This window comes from Alnus glutinosa, chromosome 6 (assembly GCF_958979055.1).
Source record: "Alnus glutinosa chromosome 6, dhAlnGlut1.1, whole genome shotgun sequence".
Classification (NCBI taxonomy): domain Eukaryota; kingdom Viridiplantae; phylum Streptophyta; class Magnoliopsida; order Fagales; family Betulaceae; genus Alnus; species Alnus glutinosa.
The window spans coordinates 8,304,226-8,323,827 of NC_084891.1; the positions used below are offsets into that span (position 1 = coordinate 8,304,226).

At 34.6% G+C, this 19,602-nt stretch overlaps 1 protein-coding gene across 2 annotated transcripts; it reads left to right on the plus strand.

Moving 5' to 3' along the window:
* The first annotated feature begins 7,135 nt into the window (after positions 1–7,135).
* On the plus strand, positions 7,136–17,942 carry LOC133871935 (uncharacterized). 2 transcript variants are annotated; one of them, XR_009900904.1, is made up of 17 exons: positions 7,136–7,399; positions 8,410–8,609; positions 8,952–9,031; positions 9,120–9,218; positions 9,353–9,476; positions 10,979–11,037; positions 11,127–11,207; positions 12,575–12,645; positions 12,804–12,900; positions 15,692–15,766; positions 16,017–16,115; positions 16,279–16,422; positions 16,554–16,583; positions 16,702–16,764; positions 16,888–16,965; positions 17,057–17,191; positions 17,774–17,942. XR_009900904.1 is itself a non-coding variant. In XM_062309409.1 (16 exons), the coding sequence occupies exons 1-16, from the start codon at positions 7,281–7,283 to the stop codon at positions 17,138–17,140; spliced, it is 1,503 nt and encodes a 500-aa protein (XP_062165393.1). In that variant the 5' UTR covers positions 7,136–7,280; the 3' UTR covers positions 17,141–17,487. The 2 variants fall into 2 exon arrangements, 1 of the variants encoding a protein (XP_062165393.1); XM_062309409.1 differs by lacking the exon at positions 17,774–17,942 and having other exon boundaries at positions 17,057–17,487.
* Positions 17,943–19,602: the final 1,660 nt, after the last annotated feature.

Consider the following 19,602-nt stretch of genomic DNA (forward strand, 5'->3'; position numbering starts at 1 on the left):
TCTTATTTCAATTAAATACTTAAGATGTTTAAGGGCATTGTTTTTCAAAAACAAATTCTATTGGTATTTGCAATTTTTTAAAAACAAAAAGTAAGATTTTATTTAACTTCTTCTAATTTTGTTTCAGGAAGTCAAACCATTCAAATATTTTTTTCAACTTTATTTTGCCTTGAAATTCACACAGGAAATGATAGTTGAATTTAGATTTCAAAAAATCGAACACTCAAACATGCCATAAAACTTTTGAGATAATTAATGTTACCGTAAATTTAACAAATCAATGATAGTTGAATTATCACAACATTTAAAGTGTTTTTCTAAGAGTTTTGTACTTGTTTTACTATCCACTACTTTCAAATGATTTTTGTTTTTTAAAAAGATGTACATGCGGTAATGTTTGATTAATAGGTGTTACCTGGCCTTTTTCTTTTCTTTTTCTTTTTCTTGTGTTTTTTGTACAAGTGGCAAATTGATGGTAAACGGGCGGAATGACTAATTTCATTAAATCAAAAAGTTTAAGCCCAATTTACTTATCAAAAAAAATAAAAAAGTTTAAGCCCAATTTTATCACTTCCTCTAACTCGATGAGTGTTTTGATAAAAATGAAAACTACCAGAATTATTTTTTGATTTAACTCAATAATGTATTGGGTAGCCGTGTAGTTGATTGTTTTCTTAAAGCAAGGGTTAAAATACTTTTTCACTACTTCTTGTAAGATTCATTATCAAATGGTTATTTCGGTTTAAAAAATTATTGTAAATGGTACATGTATATATCCAATAAACAGATATGGTATTTCTGTCCATGTTTCGTCTATAAAATTAACATCGATTAATGCTAACACCTTTTAGAACATAACACTTTTCCTATATGGATTATAAATACTTTTTAAAATTAAAGAAAATTATAAAATTATTTAAATAAAATATTATAAAAAACTTAGAAAGAAAAAAAAATTATTATTATTATTATTATTTTTTTTTAAAAAAAAACTAGTGTGGCTTGAGCCACTCCTATTTGGCCCCCGAGCCACCCTCATTTAGAAAGGGGGTGGTTTCGGCCACCTTTTATGATCAGTTTGAAGGTGGCCGAACTAACCCAATGGTCATTAATTGGGGGTGGATCGGTCACCCCCAAAAGGCTTATACATATATATATATATATATTTGAGGGTTGGCCAGAATCAGTCGAGTTTATTTTTTAATAATGCTTTATAATTTTTTTTATTTTTAAATAATATTAATAATGCATATGAAACATGTGTCAATTATTTATTGGTTTGATGTGCCATGCCATTAAAATATTGGATGGAATAACCATCTCCGTTTTTAGGTACCACATGCAATACGTTTTGAAACCGAGATAGCCGTTTGATATTAGGCCTTACCACAAGGGGTCAAAAGTATTTAACCCTAAAAATAAAAAGACAACATTTGCCCAAACTTATCCTAAGTGCAACTTTTTTCTTTTTCTTTTTTTGACATGTCCACAATGGATAGAGGGATTTTGATTATCTTATAGGTTCCTCGTGGTTATAACATATCCTAGTTTTTATAGACATTTTTGGACCTGCTCAAGCCAAGTAATAGGGTCGGCTTGATAGATTTTAGGGTTAAATACACTTCTGGTCCTTAAGTTTTGGAAACTTTATTTTTTAGTCCCTAAGTTTCAATTCGCATCACAAATAATACCTCAATTTTGGGAAAATACCAAATTAGCACCTTAGTTAAGTTTTTCGTCCAAAAACTAACGGTCCGCCACATGTTAACCCCTGAGGATTGACACGTGTTGTAGTATAAAAAAATAAAAAATAAAAAATATTTAAAAAAATAATTAACTTTTTTCATTTTTTTAAGTTTTTAATAATTTGTTTTAGTTTTATAATTAATTTTTAAAGATTTTTTATTTTTTATTTGTAATTTGTTATATTGTGACATGTGTCCAGGGTTGACAGGTGGCGGACCGTTAATTTTTTTACGGAAAACTTGACTGAGGTACTAAGTTAGCATTTTCTCAAAATTGAGGTATATGTCATGCGAATTGAAACTCAATAATTAAAAAATAAAGTTTCCAAAAACTCAGGAACCAGAAGTGTATTTAACCCTAAATTTTAAGACGTAAGGTGACAAGTTTAAATGAGGCAATTTTTATATTTAAATATTAATTGAATAATATTTATTTTAATTTTTTCATATTCAAATTCATATTTTCTAATAGACATCTATAATTAAAAATATTTACCAATAAAATAAATATTATTTACTACAATAAAATAAATTTTACAACGTAAAACAATAGAACCTGATTTATCAAATGAATTATTTTATCTTCATTTTATGATATGAGTGTCTAACACTTCCAATCTACATAAAGAATGACAAATTTCCGTAATAATTAGTTATCACTCATCATATATGGAAATTCAATAATTCATGATAATGAGTGATTTGTAATCAAATATGATGCAAAAAAAAAAAAAAAAAAAAAAAAAAGAGAAGAAGAAGAAGAAGAAGAAATAAAAGAAAAGGAAAGAAATAAGAAATAAGAAAAAGAAGCAAAAGCGTAAAGACTTTTCATCTTCTTGTAAGCATTTAATTCAAATTGACGTTGTAGAAAAAATTATGCACGTTTGAGACTCATAAATGTGAAAATAGGACTTAAAAAAAAAAAAAAAAAAAAAAAAAGTAAACAAGTGAGATTTTTTAAAGATTTATGGACGTTAAGACTTTCAATGAATGTGAATGATGAGACTTTCAATTAGTAATTTTTTTTACCATAATTAGTGGCTTTAATTAGAGATTTTTGTTTTTTTTTGAACAAATAAGGATGCCATCTTTATAAAATAGAGATTGACCCCAAAAAAAAAGGTCTAGGAACAACTTGCTCCCTAAGTACAAGAGAAGAAATCTAACTAGGCATATCCTCTAACCAAACATGATTTTGCCTAAGGGAAATCGCCTGTTTTGAAAGTGCATGAGCCACCCCATTTGTTTCCCTAGGTGCGTATTCAACACGAGAGGATCTAAAACCCACCAATTCCTGCTTAATACTCTATACAAAGTGACCAAAACTGCAAGCATGAGTGGAAGCAGACTGTATCTCACGAACAACTTGTAATGCATCCCCTTTAAATATGACATCGAAGAAACCCACCTCTTTACTAAAAATCACAGCATGGGTGGCAGCCATTGTTGGGTCAACTGCTAATGGACAAAACATGCATCTTGCTCCCAATAACAAACCTTCACAGTCCCGTGCTATAATAACAAACCCAACACAACCCTCCTTTTTGTTAACTGCCGCATTCCAATTCACTTTAATTACTCCGGATGATAGGGGCTGCCAAATCTTCAAGAGACTAGGGTTTGTCACCTCCATCGAATTATGGGTGGGTTGATTACACAATTTATACTCCTGAAGACATTTAGTTGCAAAAGAACATACCTTGTGAGGGGGAATGAAAACTCCTTAAAAAAATAGCGTGTTTCTCCGTAACCAGATTCGCCGAGCTAGCATTGCCCATGGGGCCATATCATCAACATTAAACCTGCTTTGACAATCAGCCATAATTGTTAGGAAATTATTCTCCCATGCAGTGGTCTTTTGGAACACCTTAGGGCCACTTCCCTAAACGTCCATTGCTGCTGGATAGGCCCATAAAGCATGGACGATCGATTCTTCCTCCTGTTTGCAGCATGGACATATAGGATCTTTCACCACCCTTCTTTTAAATAAATTTGCCTTAGTGGGCAAGATGTTGTGTTCAGCCTTCCACATGAAAACCTTCACTAGATTAGGGACGTTGATACTCCAGAGCCCCTTCCGAATCTCAAGGCCCGTATCTGAAAAGGAACAAGCACCTAAGGACCTTTGTTGTATCTCCTTCCCCAAATAATATGCACTATAAACCGAGAATGATCCATTAGATGTTGCATTCTATACCAGCCGATCCATAGGAAGAGAAAGACTTATAGGAATATTTGATATAGCCTGGACTTCCACTTCAGAGAAAAGATCTGAAAGTAGCTCCATCTTCCACGCCCTTGTGTCCGTGTCAATGAGGCAAGAGACACTGGAGTTCCCATCTAGCAACCTCGGGGTAGATTGCAACCTATGGGTAGTCGGCGTGGGCAGCCATATATCTCCTCATTTCTGAATACTTTTCCCATCCCCCACTCGCCATACCAAACCCTACTTGAGCAAATCATAAGCGGATAACATGCTCCTCCAAGCATAGGACGGCCGTGTCCCCAACGAAGCTTCTAGCACAGTTCCTTGAGAGTAATATTTAGCTTTGAGAATTGAAGATACGTGCCACAAGTGAGTCCGGTTGCTAATGAATTCTCCATAATTGTTTGGCAAGGAGGGCCTTGTTGAACATAGGCAAATCTCGAAAATCTAGACCACCTTCGGATTTTGCTAGACTCATCCTCTCCTTGCTCATCCAATGGATTCTCGAGTTATTGGACATGTGCCCCCATCAGAAATCCTGCATCATTCGATTCATGTCTTTGCAAAGGGTAGTGGGGAGGAGGAAAACACTCATTGTACGTCAGAATGGCTTGGAGTATAGCTTTGAGTAGAATCTCCTTCCCGGCTTGAGACAAAAATTTTGCCTTCCAATTGCTAAGCTTCTTATCAATTCTATCTTTAATAGACTCAAGGGCTTGCATTTTAGATTTGCCGATCAGTGGGAGCAAGCCTAAATATGAGTCAAATTTGGTTGCCTCTGAAAGTCCATAAGATTGGAGGATTTCCCTCCTTTTATCTTGACATGTATTTCGACTAAAGAAGATCGTCGTTTTCTAGAAATTAAGCCTCTGACCCGATCCCTCCTCATAGATACCAAGAAGTTTCACCACTCGCCTCCATTCCACAAAGTTGGCTTTACAAAATATCAAGTTGTCGTCTGCAAAGAACAAGTGACTAATTCTGGGTCCCCTCAAAGATGAAGGAACCCCTGTGATAGCTCCAGACAACTAAGCATGGTTAAGGAGGGAGCTAAGAGCCTCGACACAAATAAGGAAAATGTAGGGGAAATAGGGTCCTCTTGGCGGATCCCCCTTGAGGGTCAGATGTTCCCCATTGGTGTACCATTGACTACCACAAAATATGTCACCGTGCGAACACATGTCATAATAAGGTTAATCCATCCGGCAGAAAAGCCCAACTTCAGCATAATTGCTTACAAAAAATCTCATTCCATGCAATCATACGCTTTGCTCATATCCAATTTAAGTCCCATAAACCCCACCTTGATAAACATTTTTGTCTGCATAGTGTGCATCGTCTCATAGGCAACTAGTATATTGTCAGTAATTAATCTACCAGGGAAAAAGCGCTAGCTACATCTGCGCTATTACCCTAAAATGACTAATCAATTTGGAATTTTCATAAAATCCCTTATAAAACTCAGTTTCACCTAATAACTAGGCAATGTGAGACTTAGCACTCATGACTATCTTTGTAAACCATCCACTCTATGTGGGCTACTCATATTCCCAATATGAGATCAGGGTGTTACAAACTTCACCTCTTAAACTCCTGGCGACTGGCGTCCTCATCAGGGCCACGTCATGCAATGCTCTAGTACCACATAGCCTAGCGTTACTAGGTGTCTCTAATACTATTTGTAACGGCTTAAGAAAAAAGCACTAGCTACATCTGTGCCATTACCCCAAAATGACTAGTCAATTTGAAGCTTCTATAGAATTCCTTATAAAATCCAGTTTCACCTAATCACTAATTAAGCAATGTGTAACTTAGCACCCATGAGTATCTTTATAAACCACTCACTTTATGTTATCTATTCATCTTTTCTTAATATAGGACCGGAGTGTTACATCAAAGATTTCTTACTGTTGTTATGAGCGTTGCTACAAGTATGCTCACTCATGGATTGCTTAAAAAACTATTGTTCCCAATTCTTTTATTGCCACCAGACCAAGAAGCCACTAAATGGGGACAAATTTTTAGCCAATTTCTAATTTATTTTATAATTTTCTTTGGCACTATATTACTGTTATGGGAATTTGATATTGGGCCCCACCCCACCCCACCCTACCCCTTCTCTTTGTATTTAGTTTTTTTGTATTGATGAAATTTTATCTTAACAAAACTAAAACACACAAAATTATTTTTGTTAACAGCAATGCTATAAATTACATTTTTAACTCATAATTATCTCACAATGTTGACATGACAATATCAACTAATCCTTAGAACTTTTTTTTTTTAATAAGAATTTATTTAAAGATTAGTTGGGATTGCCACATCAGCATTGTGGTATAATTGTAAGATAAAAATATGATTTCTATAGCATTACTCTTTCATTAATTGTAAAAAAAAAAAATAAAAAAATTACAGTTTAGCCCCTAAACTGCCAGCCGTTTTGTAAATAGTTCTACGATTTATTAATACTTAGACTCTGGCCCTCAAACTACTAAAAAGTTTCAAAAAGCTAATTTTGTCGAAATATGCCTATAATACCCCTACCACGTGTTATTTTCAATTAAAAAATAATTTTTTTTTTCTTAAAAAAAAACTAAAAAAAGAACAAAAATTTTATTTTCTATTTTTTTTAATTTTTCTTTAAAAAGAAAAAAAAAATTGATGTTAGGAGGTGACTAGGGGCCACCCCCTCCCCAAGGTGGGTGTAACACCTATTTTCTTTTTCTTTTTCTTCTTCTTTTTTTTTTTTTTGTCATTCTTTTTTTTTTAAATAAATAGTTTTTATTTTCTTCCAAATTTTTTTATAAGTTTATATTTTTTTTTTATTTTTTTTAAAATTTAAATTTAATTATTTTTTAATTGAAAAATGACATATAGCAGATGTATTATAAACATATTTCGATAAAATAAACATTTTTAAAACTTTTTGGTAATTTAGAATAACAGAGTTCAAGCGTTGGTTGTTCGTACTTAGTAAAGTTACTTACAAAATGACTCACAGTTTAAAATGTTAAATTGTAATTTTATATAAAATAAATAAATAAATAATTGTCCTCGTAGGGCAAAGATAAAAAAAAAAATTAGTTAATTATTATTTTTTTTTTAAAAAAAAGCATCCACACGATTCCGGACGAGAATTATAACCTAACAGGCGCATCTTTACCCAGCCTCTAGATTACAATAAACTCTCTGCCAAACAGGCCTCAGGTTTTTCCCTGAAGGCTGAAACCTCAAACCCCATTAAACCACCTTATAGTCTTATACCCGAGCGAAGCAGCACAAGAAAGAACACTGCCATTAGCTTTGCCTCATTTTGCTCATACACAACAATGATATCATCCATCGCTTGGTTACCCAAAGGCGCAGCGAAGCCTGTGCCTGCTGTGGCCGACCCTCCTTCCAAAGAAGAAATCGAAGAAATGATCAAGTCCGGCGCTTTGGAGCGAAGGTAAGTGAATTGGTTTTCACCGCAGTTTTGACAGCCTATGATTGAAAGAGCATTCACTCGCTCATTCATTTCATTTATTAATTGTAGAACTAGAACGAAAAGAAAGCATGAACTAGGTACTCGTTCACAAATATATTATGGAAATCTAACACATTGAGTTTATTCATGCTAAGGTAAAGCTCCCTGTGTACGTGAGTAGCGCTTTTCGCTTTTAATAATATTTCCATTACTTATATATAAAAAAAAAATTATGCTAAGGTAGAGGGTTTGCGAAATTCTTTGCCATTTGTTGCTCAATAAGCAAATTTCGCATGTTTTAGCTGCCTGCGGTTGATTGACTTCTCGTTAATCATTATAGCAACGGTCTGACCATTAGTGCCTTTACACTGAGGAGATTATATGCTTAGGGAACGGATAAGGGGCATGAGGCGGAAACTGTGGCCTTCCTTTCTGCACTTGATGAGGAGCATAGGTGGTTGGATAAGATTGAGGGTGGTGAGCTTTAGGGGCTTAGGGGTTGGGTTTTTTTGTGGGTTGTGCTTGGGTTGGGTCGGTGTTGAGGCTGTTGCTTCTTGTATACTCCGTGTGTACTAGGGGTGCCTTACGTTGTTTTTTAATAAAAATTGCACTTACTTATCAAAAAAAAAAAAAAAAAGCTTAGGGAATGCCATGCTCATTGAATTTGATTTTGTTTTTTTTTTTTTAAATATATATACATATTGTAGTTCTTTGATTTCAATTTCTAAGATAAGTTAGTTTGTGTTGTATATATACATGTATTTCACAAATGAAAATGAGCAAACAAAGGCCCACCCATTAATCCTTTAGCTTATGTGATGACTATATTAGATTTGTAGTTGTCTTCAAGTTTTCAACACCTAATAGTGCTGGTCTTACAATTTGGATATATGGAAAGAACGATGCTAGAGACAAAAGATTCAATGTTGTTTTATGAGTTTAGTCAAATTCCTGGCTTTGTATACTTATGGAGAGGCTCTTGGGTTATGCAGTGGAGATGGTGAGAGTGAAGAAGATGATGAAGAGATGGATGTTGATGCTGCCAAGCAGACTGACGAAATTGCCTGTGCATTAGAGGTAGCAGATGCACTTGGCAGAACTTCCAATAAAGCAAAGTTGGCGACAAGCTTTGATGATGTGACCAATAGTTTGAGGGAACTTGACATGGAAAATTATGATGAAGAGGATGATGGTATCCCGTTTGCTTGAGTTCTCAATTTTTCTTACTCTCTCTCGTACCAAAGTTTAAATTCATCTTCTCTTTAAGGTTGAAGTGTCAAAATTGAATATCAAAATGTTGATCTGTGTTGACCTTAAAGCGTCGTGAAATGAATGAAATTGAGTAACTTGCATAATTTCCTTGGTAAATGATTTTGTTAATAACATTATTTTTATGCTCGTTCCTTGCGACATATTTCATAATTGGATGTGATTAGTCCCCCACCTCCCCAACCACGCAGAAAAAGAAAAAGAAAAAAAAAAGGGCCATATTGGATGTATAACAAGTTTCGTATCTTCTCATGGCTTACCTCAGGTATTGAGTTATTTAGCACAGGGCTAGGGGACATCTACTACCCAAGTAATGAATTGGATCCATATCTGAAAGATAATGATGTAAGTTTGATTCCTTCAGGTATGGCTTTTTGTTGCTTGTTTGCCTTGTGGTTCCAGAACAATATTTTCTTTTTGTCTTTCTTTTCAGGGCGAGGACTCTGAAGAGGTTGAGGACATGACTATTAATCCAATGGATGCTGTCATAGTGTGTGCACGTAGTAATGAGGATGATGTCAGTCATCTCGAGGCATGTAATAGCTGAAAAATACTACCTCTCTCTCTCTCTCTCTCTCTCTAGCACATGCCAATGCATGCTGAGCCATCCTCGGAAACCCCCCAATTCTTCAGGCACTCTTGAGTGATCCCATTGTCTACTTGCAGGTTTGGATATATGAGGAATCTGAAGATGGTGTTCCAAACATGTATGTTCACCATGATATCATCATTTCAGCGGATCCACTATGTACTGCATGGCTTGATTGTCCACTTAAAGGTGGAGAAAAAGGTGTGACATACTGATTTTGGTTGACATTTGGAGTTCATGCTAGAGAACTGAAGCACTTTTTGTTTTTGTTTTTGTTTTTTTTTGTTTTTTCTACAGTTGTACTTCTTTCTACATGTTTTTCTTATTTCCTAATGAAATGAAGAAATGGATGTCAAAGTGTTGGTCAATTTTGATTTGCCATCATAATGGTTTGAATTCAAGTCTGATTGATATCGTGATCTGATTGTAATTGAATGGTACATGGACTTTGGTAGATTCAGTCAGGCTAAGATCTGAATCCCATTAAAAATATAAGCAAAAGCATATGGATTGTGTGATTACTTGAATCGAATCGAATTGAATCTCAAATTTTGTGTGCGTGTTTTTTTTTTTTTTCCCTTGTTAATTGAACTTGGTTGCTGTAACACCCCGGTCCCATATTGGGAAGAAGAAGTTGCCCGTATAGAGTGGGTGGTTTATAGAAAGAAACTCATGGGTTTTAAGTCTCACATTGGTTACTTAATAGATGAAACTGGGCTTTATAAGTGATTCTAGGGAAGCTCCAAATTGACTAGTCATTTATAAGTGATAGTGCAGATGTGACTAGCGTTTTTTCCTAGGTCATTGTAAATGGTATTGAAACCACCTATTAATACGCCATGTGGTACTATCAGCACCGCATGACGTGGTTCTTATGAGGATGTCAGGGGTTTAAGAGGAGATTTTGTAACACTTCGATCCCATATTGAGAATAAGAAGTTGACCACATAGAGTGGGTGGTTTATAGAAAGAAATTCATTAGTGCTAAGTCCTGCATTGATTACTTACTAGGTGAAACTGGGCTTTATAAGTGATTCTAGAAAAGCTCCAAATTGAGTAGTCCTTAGGAGTGATAATGCAGATATGGCTATTGCTTTTTTTTAGGTCGTTACAGTTGCTTCTATCAAAGATAGATTTGAATTTGAATTCTAGTTATTTAATCAATATTGTGCTGAAGTGAATTCAGATTGTCAAGATAGCTCGTGTAGAGTGCAGAAAAGAATTTTGGAAATCTTTCTTGGAAATGTTTCCCAACACTTGTTTTAATGAAATTATAGATTTGTAAGTGTTTCAAATCAATGAATTTGCTACTATGAGCTAGAAATGAGCTGCTTGTAGTTTTTGAATCATTAGTCTCACATAGAGATTTCTCCTAGAGTAGCTGTTAATATGAAAACACAAACTCTGTTATCAATAATCTTTGTTGGAAGAGAACACCATAACAAGCAATATTCATTGTCAATAAAAAAGAAAATAAATGTAGCATGTTCTATTTCTTAACCATTAACTTCCTTTTTGGTGAAGATAATCATTGCCATCATAGAGGATGGTTGCCACTGAATTCATGGAAAAAAAGAAAAAGAAAAAAAGGATAGTTGCCACTGCTAGCAACTTATATTATACTTGAAGTTACAGTTGTTGTTTTTTTTTTAATGAAATTTTTACAGTAGTTTTATCTTTAAAATTCTTCTTTATGTTGTCAGGAAATTTCATAGCTGTTGGCTCCATGGAACCTTCTATTGAAATATGGGACCTTGACATTGTATGTTGGTTATGGATATTAATCTATTTATACTATAGGTTGAGTTGAGATGTTATTGCAAAGTCTCTTACTTTTTTCTTTGTTCTTAGATTGATGAAGTACAACCATGCGTAGTATTAGGTGGCATTTCTGAGAAAAAGGAAAATGGAAAGAAGAAGAAGGGAAAAAAGGTTCGTTACTAAATTCTTTCCAAGATTGATGCCAATAAGCCTTTCACATGTGAATGATATGTCTGCTGATGCAGCTTAATACTTGTAGGCATATTGTATTGTGTATTCATAAACTCCATCCATCTTCTTTTAGCCCTGAATTTTGTATGTATCGCACGCATGGAAATGTTTCAAAGACGAAAATGGAAAAATTTCATGTTCCTAACTACCTTGTCAAGAGCTAATTGTTATTAAACCGTAACTTCATGTCATAATAATTCAAGAGATTTACTATCATTAGAAAAATCCAAATAGCATTTATCTTTGTACCAAGTGAGATATTGATAGTCTTGCCTTTTTCTTTCAATAAATTATTATTTATAAAAAAAGAAGAGATATTGATAGTCTGATGGCATGCCAATGCTTGGTGAATTTTGACATGTGATTTCCATACATAGCATAGTTTTAGGCATTTTTATTAATGGGCCATGTTATTAAACATGGGTGTGGGTAGGATGGCTAAATAATTGGCTGGCAATTTATGTTGGCGTGTCGGGTTTAGGTCGCTCGATATAGGTCAAATCGAAACCGATCCATTTAGCTAAATGGGTTAAATATCTTAATTCTGACACGGCCCATTTAAATATGTGGGTGACTTGACCGCACAACCCATTTAATAAACAGGCTGTTTTGGGCTGACCCAAACACAACCTGTTTCGACCTGTATATGAATTTAAATGAAAAAATAAATAAATATTTATATATATAAAATTTATATGAATTTTAGTCTATTAGTTTTTTTTTTTTTTTTTTTTTTTTTTTTTTTTTAATTTAAAAAATTGTAAAAAAAAAAAATCTAATTTTATTTATACGGTTTATGCGGGTCATCCATGGGTTAAGCGAGTTGATTCAGAATTTACCTGTTTATTAAACGGGTTAATTTGGGTCAACCCAAAATGATAAAAACTCGATTATAAAAAATCCTAACCTGCTAATTTGTGTTGGGTTCATGTCGAGTTTGTAGATCGTGTAAAAAATTGCCAGCCCTACTACATATGGCTCCAATGCATCTGTCTATGTTGGACACACCTTATAAGCATCTAAAATTTTAAACAAATTTCTTATATTGGATTGACAAATGCTCCAATAGATCTTAAAATAGTGTTAAACATGTTGAGACTAGTTCATATTTATCTAACATAGAATGGAGTAGGATAGTAAAGAAAAACTACATCAAGTTATCATAAAAATTTACAGTAATTTAATATGAAATTTTGTCTTCTTGGTATGCCCATCTTCTGACTGAATTATATTTTCATAGACATGATAAATAGAAAATATCTTGTGTGCTTTTGTTTACCAATTTTCTATCACTTGCCCTATGTTAGATATCAACTAAGTACAAAAAAGACAGTCACAAGGGTCCAGTGCTTGGTCTTGCTTGGAACAAGGAGTACAGGTTGCCATCTGCTCTCTGTTTGACCTTTCTCATTTTGGATGGATATACTGGATATAATTCTCTGTTTTCCGTTGGCTTTTTTTTTTTTTTTTTTTTTTTTTTTTTTTTTTTAAATTTTTAAATTTTTAATTTTAATTTTTTTGAAAAAAAAAAAACAGGAATATACTTGCTAGTGCAAGTGCTGACAAACGAGTTAAGATCTGGGATGTGGCTGCTGGTAAATGTAATATAACCATGGAGCATCATACGGACAAGGTCAGAATTAAGCCTTAATTATGTATATTTTCTATTCAGGACATAGTCCGATGATAAATTAGAAGAAATTTGCTGTTATCTACCTGCCCTAATAAAGTGTTAATAATCTAGGTATTATCTTAGAAGCTCCTTTTGGTGGTATGTTGAGTACTAACCAATTGTTAGATAAATTAAGGGTGGTAATCATTTGAAAATGATTACTGAGGTAGAGACTGCAAGGGTTTTTATCTTTTCAACCTAATTTTTAGGATTTTGGTATTAGTAGCTTAGTTGGGTTTGTTAAAAAAAAGAACAACTGATGGTTTGATTGATTAAATTGATGGGTCCACTGCCTTTTGTGCTTGATGTCTCTTTTAGACTAGAGTTGAAAAACTAATTGACTGATCAGAAAAAAGGAAGATAGACAAAAAGGACTGATGGGGGAAAGATACTCTCACTGAGATGCTACAAGCCCTCACACATGCAAGTCACCCACTATCATTCTCATTCCAACACCTGGACAGATCACCATGTATATGTATCTATACACAACAAGAGACACGCCGGTTCACTTATGCAGAAGTCAACTTCCAATGTCTACTTTGGTTGCTAGTGCTTATAGAATTTAGCCTCCACCATTTGGTTTGTAAAGTATAAATGCTTTATTTAGAAAAATTTTAGGCACTCAAATAGTTGGGGTAAAATATTTCTGTTATTCCCTCCAATGCACCACGACATATCCCACGTTCCTTCTGTATTTGTTGAGAAGGTGAGGGTTTGGGGAGAAATGTTGCTCTTGGATAGGGCATTGTATCTCTTCGGTGCGCTTCTCTGTATTGGTGAATGGCAACTTGTTTGGTTTCTTCAGTAGCTCCGGTGGGTTGAGACAGGGAGACCCTTTGTTTCTTTTTCTGTTTGTTATTGTCAAAGAGGCCTCAAGTAAAAATGCTTGCTGCAATTGTTTATGGGGTTTTTCTCCTAGGCTTTTCTGTGGGGTCTAGGCACTCTGGAGTGGTCAATATTTCACACATGCTATTTTTAGATGACACTTTTGGTTTTTTGTAGGGCCAATCCTGAACACCTTCGCTATATGTGTGCTTTATTCTTATGTTTTGAAGTTGTCTCCGGGTTGAAGGTTAACCTGGCTAAGTCAGAATTGGTTCTTGTGGGTAATGTGGATAATGTAGATGGGTTGGCGGGCATCTTGGGTTGTAGGGTCTCTTCTTTGCCTTTAAAGTATCTTGGTCTTCTGCTGGGGGCCTCCTACAAGGCCAAGTCTATTTGGAATGGTGTGGTTGAAAAGATTGAGCGTCGGTTGGCTAGTTGGAAAATGATGTATTTGTTTAAAGGTGGAAGGGTTTCCTTTATAAAGAGTATTCTTTCCAATTTACTTAAATACGTCATGTCTCTGTTCCCATTTCCTACTAGTGTTGCAAATTGCATAGAGAAGCTACATCGAAATTTCTTATGGGGTGTGATTGGTGAAGAGTTCAAATGTATGCTCTCCAATTTCTAAGGGAGGGTTGGGGGTTCAGGACTTGAAGACGTTCAATCGTGTTCTCTTAGGGAAATAGTTGTGTTGTTATGTTATATGTGCACGAGATTGAGGCACGGTGGAGAGTTGTTATGGATTCCAAATTTGGTAGTTCTTGGGAGGTTGGTGTTCTATTGATCCCCCTGGGCCGTATGTGGTAGGGCTATGGAAGAATATTAAGAGGGGTTGGAGGATGTTTTATAGTTATACCAGATTTGAGCTGGGAGATGAATCCAAGCTTAGATTCTGGCATGATGTAGTGTGGGGAAAAGGCCCTTAAGGAAACTTTCTTGGATTTATATAGCATTGCTTGTGTGAAGGACGCTTCCGTTGCAGTTCATTTGGAGTAGAATGTAAGCTTTATTAGAGTGGCTCACGATTGGGAAGTGGATGTCTTAGCTTCGTTTTTCAATTTGTTGTACTAATTTAGAGTGAGAAGGGAAGGTGAAAACAAGCTTTGGTGGGCCCTTTCAAACAAAGGGATGTTCGATGTTAGCTCCTTTTATAGTGTCATTGCCTATAATGATGACATTCTTTTTTCTTGGAAGAGTATTTTGCCAGACCAAGGTTCCTTTGAAGGTGGTTTTTTTTTTCGCTTGGTTGGCGGCTCTAGGGAAGATCCTTATCATAGACAACCTTAGGAAGCGGCATCTCATTGTGGATGATAAGTGTTATATGTGCAAGAGAAATGGGGAGTCTGTGGACCATCTTTTCTCCACTGTGAGGTTGTTGGCGTTTAGGAGCTTAAGTTATTTGGAGGGAAAGAAATGGTTGAAATTTCGAGGACTGCAAGAGGACTTTATAGGAGCTGAAGTAATTTTTTTTTATTTTATTCTCTTTATACTTGGACAACTGTTTTTTTAGCTCCTTTGGTGATTAGTTTCAATGATTTTCTTGTTCTTTTTTCTCCTTCTAGATAGGCGTTTTTCCTGTGTACTCGGATTGCGCTTTACGCTTTTAATGGTAGTTCGATTACTAAAAAAAAAAAAACTTCTGTTAAAACATAAACAAATTTGTATCCTTCGGAATCTGTTAGTATGAATGCAGGCAGGCCATTTGCCCATAATCATATGATATTATGCATAGTTGCAATGTTAAAGTATTAGTGTAAACATGAATGCAGGGGATTCTGGAACCACATGGAGTACGATTTTTTTTTTTTTTTTGATAAGACCACATGGAGTACGATTAATACTACCAAATGAAATCTTAATGAACTCTGCAGCTGTCAAGTCTAATGAGTTTCTACTTTTACCTTCTTCCTCCTAATAATTGCAGGTTCAAGCAGTTGCATGGAATCATTACGCGCCACAAGTTATTCTTAGTGGATCTTTTGATCGTTCAGTAGTCATGGTAATAAAGTTTTACTTGCATTATCTCCTTTTTTTTTTCTTTTTTTCTTTTCTTCCTTTTTTCTGTTGGACTATCCTCATGTCAATTGTGTGTGCATATGTGCGCCTCCACACAAGCCACTAATGGAGGACTTGTTTGCTTGAGATGAGTGACATGAGAGTTTGAGAGCTTGACTTATTCTGTTAATTTCCAATTTGTATTGCTTTGTTGCTAAATTGACTTGATGTATTTTGATATTTCTGCATTGCAGAAGGATGGCAGAATACCAGCACATTCTGGTTATAAATGGTCAGTCGCAGCTGATGTAGAAAGCTTGGCATGGGATCCGCATACTGAGCACTCATTTGTGGTAAGTGATTTACCCTTTTATCTGAAACTATCCTCCTTTGAAGAAGCAAAATATATCTTTGTCTGAGGACTCTGTTATTGCATCTATGAATTTTTATTTAGATTTTTGTTTTTGGTTGGAGAGGTAGTAAGATCATTTCATGATTATTCAAATGTCCTCCTAGGTGAGCCTTGAAGATGGTACTGTCAAAGGTTTTGATGTCCGGGTTGCTAAGTCTGATGCAGCTTCCGAGTCAAAACCAAGTTTTACTCTGCATGCACATGATAAAGCTGTTTGCACGGTCTCCTATAATCCTTTAGCGCCTAATGTATGTACCTGCTTTTCTTCTCCTCCTCCTCCTCTCTCCCCTCCCTCTCCCCCCTCCCCCAGTTTTGTTCAGATCTTTTAGATTATTAACTTCCTCAGTGTAATTCTCCCTCATGATGGGTTCTTTTACAGCTTCTTGCAACTGGATCTGAGGATAAAATGGTATCTTTAAAGTCGTTTTTTGTTTTAAATTTAGTATTATTTCTCATGGCCCTCCATAAAACCTGCAAATTGTTAATGTTGTGTATTTTTTTCATTGGCTCCTCCTCCTTTGATGCAGGTGAAGCTTTGGGATTTGTCAAACAATCAACCTTCGTGTGTTGCATCCATAAATCCTAAAGCAGTAAGTGATTATTATACTTTTTCTTATATCTGATGTCATGTCGTAAAGAAGCATTTGGTAAACATGTTGTTTTAGCTTTATTTCTCTAGATAGATTCTCATGCTTTGCCCTGGATGTTGTTAGGGAGCCGTCTTCTCGATTTCCTTCGCAGAGGACAACCCATTTTTGCTGGCTATAGGGGGCTCTAAGGGGAAAATGGAAGTGAGTGGATTGTTTTTGATATTTTCTTATGTAGTTGAATTTTGTTTTCCTGGAAGTTGTGTAATTGGTAATGATGATCGAAAATTTGCAGGTATGGGACACATCATCTGATGCTGCGGTCTCTCGAAGATTTGGGAATTACAGCAAGCAGAAGATGCCTCAATCCAGTTCTTGATGTTATTAGATTGGAAGATGGAAGAGGTTTTTGTTTCTCATCAAGCAAAAGGTTTGTCCTTCGTTGTTTTTTCTTATGTTTCTGAGAAGGGGCATTGCCTACGAGTAATGTTCTCAAAATTTTGAATTTGTATGGCTGGAGATGATTTCTTTTAGATACCCACCCCTCCCCCTCCCCCTCCCCCTCCCCCTTCTCTTAATGGCTGCAGATGTTTGGAGGTGTATTTTGTAAGTCCAAGCATAGGAATTTTTTAGTTTTGTTATTATATACATGGGTGAGAATCTTAAGAAATGTTATGTTATCAATGATATGTGAAATCGTCAAAAGGAAGGGAGGGTTAATAGTTATTGTTCCAAATGTCCATCCTGGCATTCCACAACTTAAAATGGGTTACATTACATTTGGCATTGTCCTGGATAAATCATTCTCTGACTCCCACTGGAAGTAAATTGTGTCCAAATCAGGATTTGCAAGATCTGAAGATTGAAAACCTCCTACACATATTTAATATAATATCTTTATATAGCCGTTTGGAATTGTTTCATTTTACTTATTACTTTTTTCTCCACGGTTTAGCATTTGTGCTAACAAAAATTGAATATGAGTTCGTTTTAATTGAATTACTAATTGCAGAGATGGACCAATTTTTCCCCAAAAGGTGGCCTTTGTGGTTGCTGGATGTATTGATGGACAGCCTCAAGGACCTAAACCCATCTAGGACTTGAGAATCCATATATTTCTGAAATTTATGAGATTTGCTAACTAGATACAATTGGGAACTTACTATTTGATATCATGAAGATGCATGGATAATGTTATTGTTTAATGTTACTCTTTACACTGGTTGATGTTGTTTTCTTTTTTAAGTAGCTGATATGAGAAGTCACTTAAAATATATAACGTTAGCCAATATAAAATGGAAGGGATAAATGGGTATGAAGAGTGGTATTACTCGTTTGTTAATGCCATTGGAAGACTTCGTGAATTATAGTGCATTTGACTCTTTGGAACATACGTGTGATTTTAAAAGATTCAAGTCATAGTAGTCAAAAGTGTGAATAATTGACATAGCATATTCAATCCAAACAGAAAAGTTTTAAGTCTATAGGCCTAAACTTAGTTATATTATATTAATATCCATGGTTTGGACTACTATTTAATGTGGGAAGTACATCTCACGCTTCACCTGTTTACTTCGAGTAATACTATTTCTTATACATATTTATCACACCAATTTTACTCCGGTTGACGTGACGTGTTTTAAGTGATTTATTATTATTATTATTATTATTATTATTATGTTGGTTACTTTAAAAAAAAAAAAAGAAAAAAAAAAAAAAAGGAAGAAGAAGAAGAAGATAGATTGAAAGTCATTTAAAACATGTCCGTCATTCAATGTACAATGTATATAAAGAGTAGCATTACTCATATTTTCTTCAACAATTTCCTTCTCACAAGAGAACAAAGGAGACTCAAAGAAGATAAAAAGAGAGTAGTTGGTAGGCATCAAAACTATCTTTCACCATATAAACACATGTGACTTTAAATCCTTAAACAACATATTATAATTATTATTGCCTTATTGGGTCAATTATCTAACAGGGCACGACCCTATATGGTTGTAACTCTTACTTTATGTAGTACTCCTTATACACATGACATTGGATTGATGTTTCTCTCCTCCATTGTCGGCTCTGGGGCTTTCATTCTTATGGGACGGTGTACCACGAGAATGTATTCCATTTGTTAAATATTTTTGAATTGTGCTAATAGTTGGTTAGCACCAAAAAATCAACTATCAATCAACTTGTTTTTCAAGTTGTTATACTTGTGTTTACTCTTTCTGACTCTACCGCAATTATAGAACGAACATTTTCAGCCATAAATATTATCAAAATTAGGCTTCGCAACAAAATTGAAGATGCGTTCCTTACTGATTCTTTGATGTTGTATATCGAAAGAGAAATTGATGTGAAATTTAGTACATATTTAATCATAGATGATTTTCGGGATCTAAAAGAACGTTAGTTTCCATTTTAATAAGTGTTTGAATTGAAAATTGAAATATATTAAAAAAGAATTATTTTGAGTATTTTGTTTTGTTTATTTTTTGTTAACTCTGGATTGAGGTAATATTCAATCTTAATATATTAATGTAATATTCAATCTTAATATATTTCTCATTCATGTTTTTGCCCCGTTATCTTAATAAATTTTCCATTCATGCTTTGGCCCCCATTTAATAAGAAGTTCTGGTTATGTCCCTGACGTAAACTCCACGCTAGAAAGGAATATTAAATCACTATTTATCCCAAAAATGTAAGTTCAAAGGAAATGACAAATTTAGGGCTAGTTTGGCAAACAATTATCATTCTCCCTCTATTTCTTTTTACTTCTTTCAAAAATATCAAATAAAAAACATTCTAACTTTTTTACACTTTTTATATCACATCAATAATTTT

Coding starts and splice junctions, on each gene's coding strand:
- LOC133871935 (XM_062309409.1), top strand. CDS start 7,281: ATGATATCATCCATCGCTTGGTTACCCAAAGGCGCAGCGAAGCCTGTG. Junction 9,477..10,978: donor ACTTAAAGGTGGAGAAAAAG/GTGTGACATACT, acceptor TTATGTTGTCAG/GAAATTTCATAGCTGTTGGC. Junction 16,116..16,278: donor ATACTGAGCACTCATTTGTG/GTAAGTGATTTA, acceptor ATGTCCTCCTAG/GTGAGCCTTGAAGATGGTAC.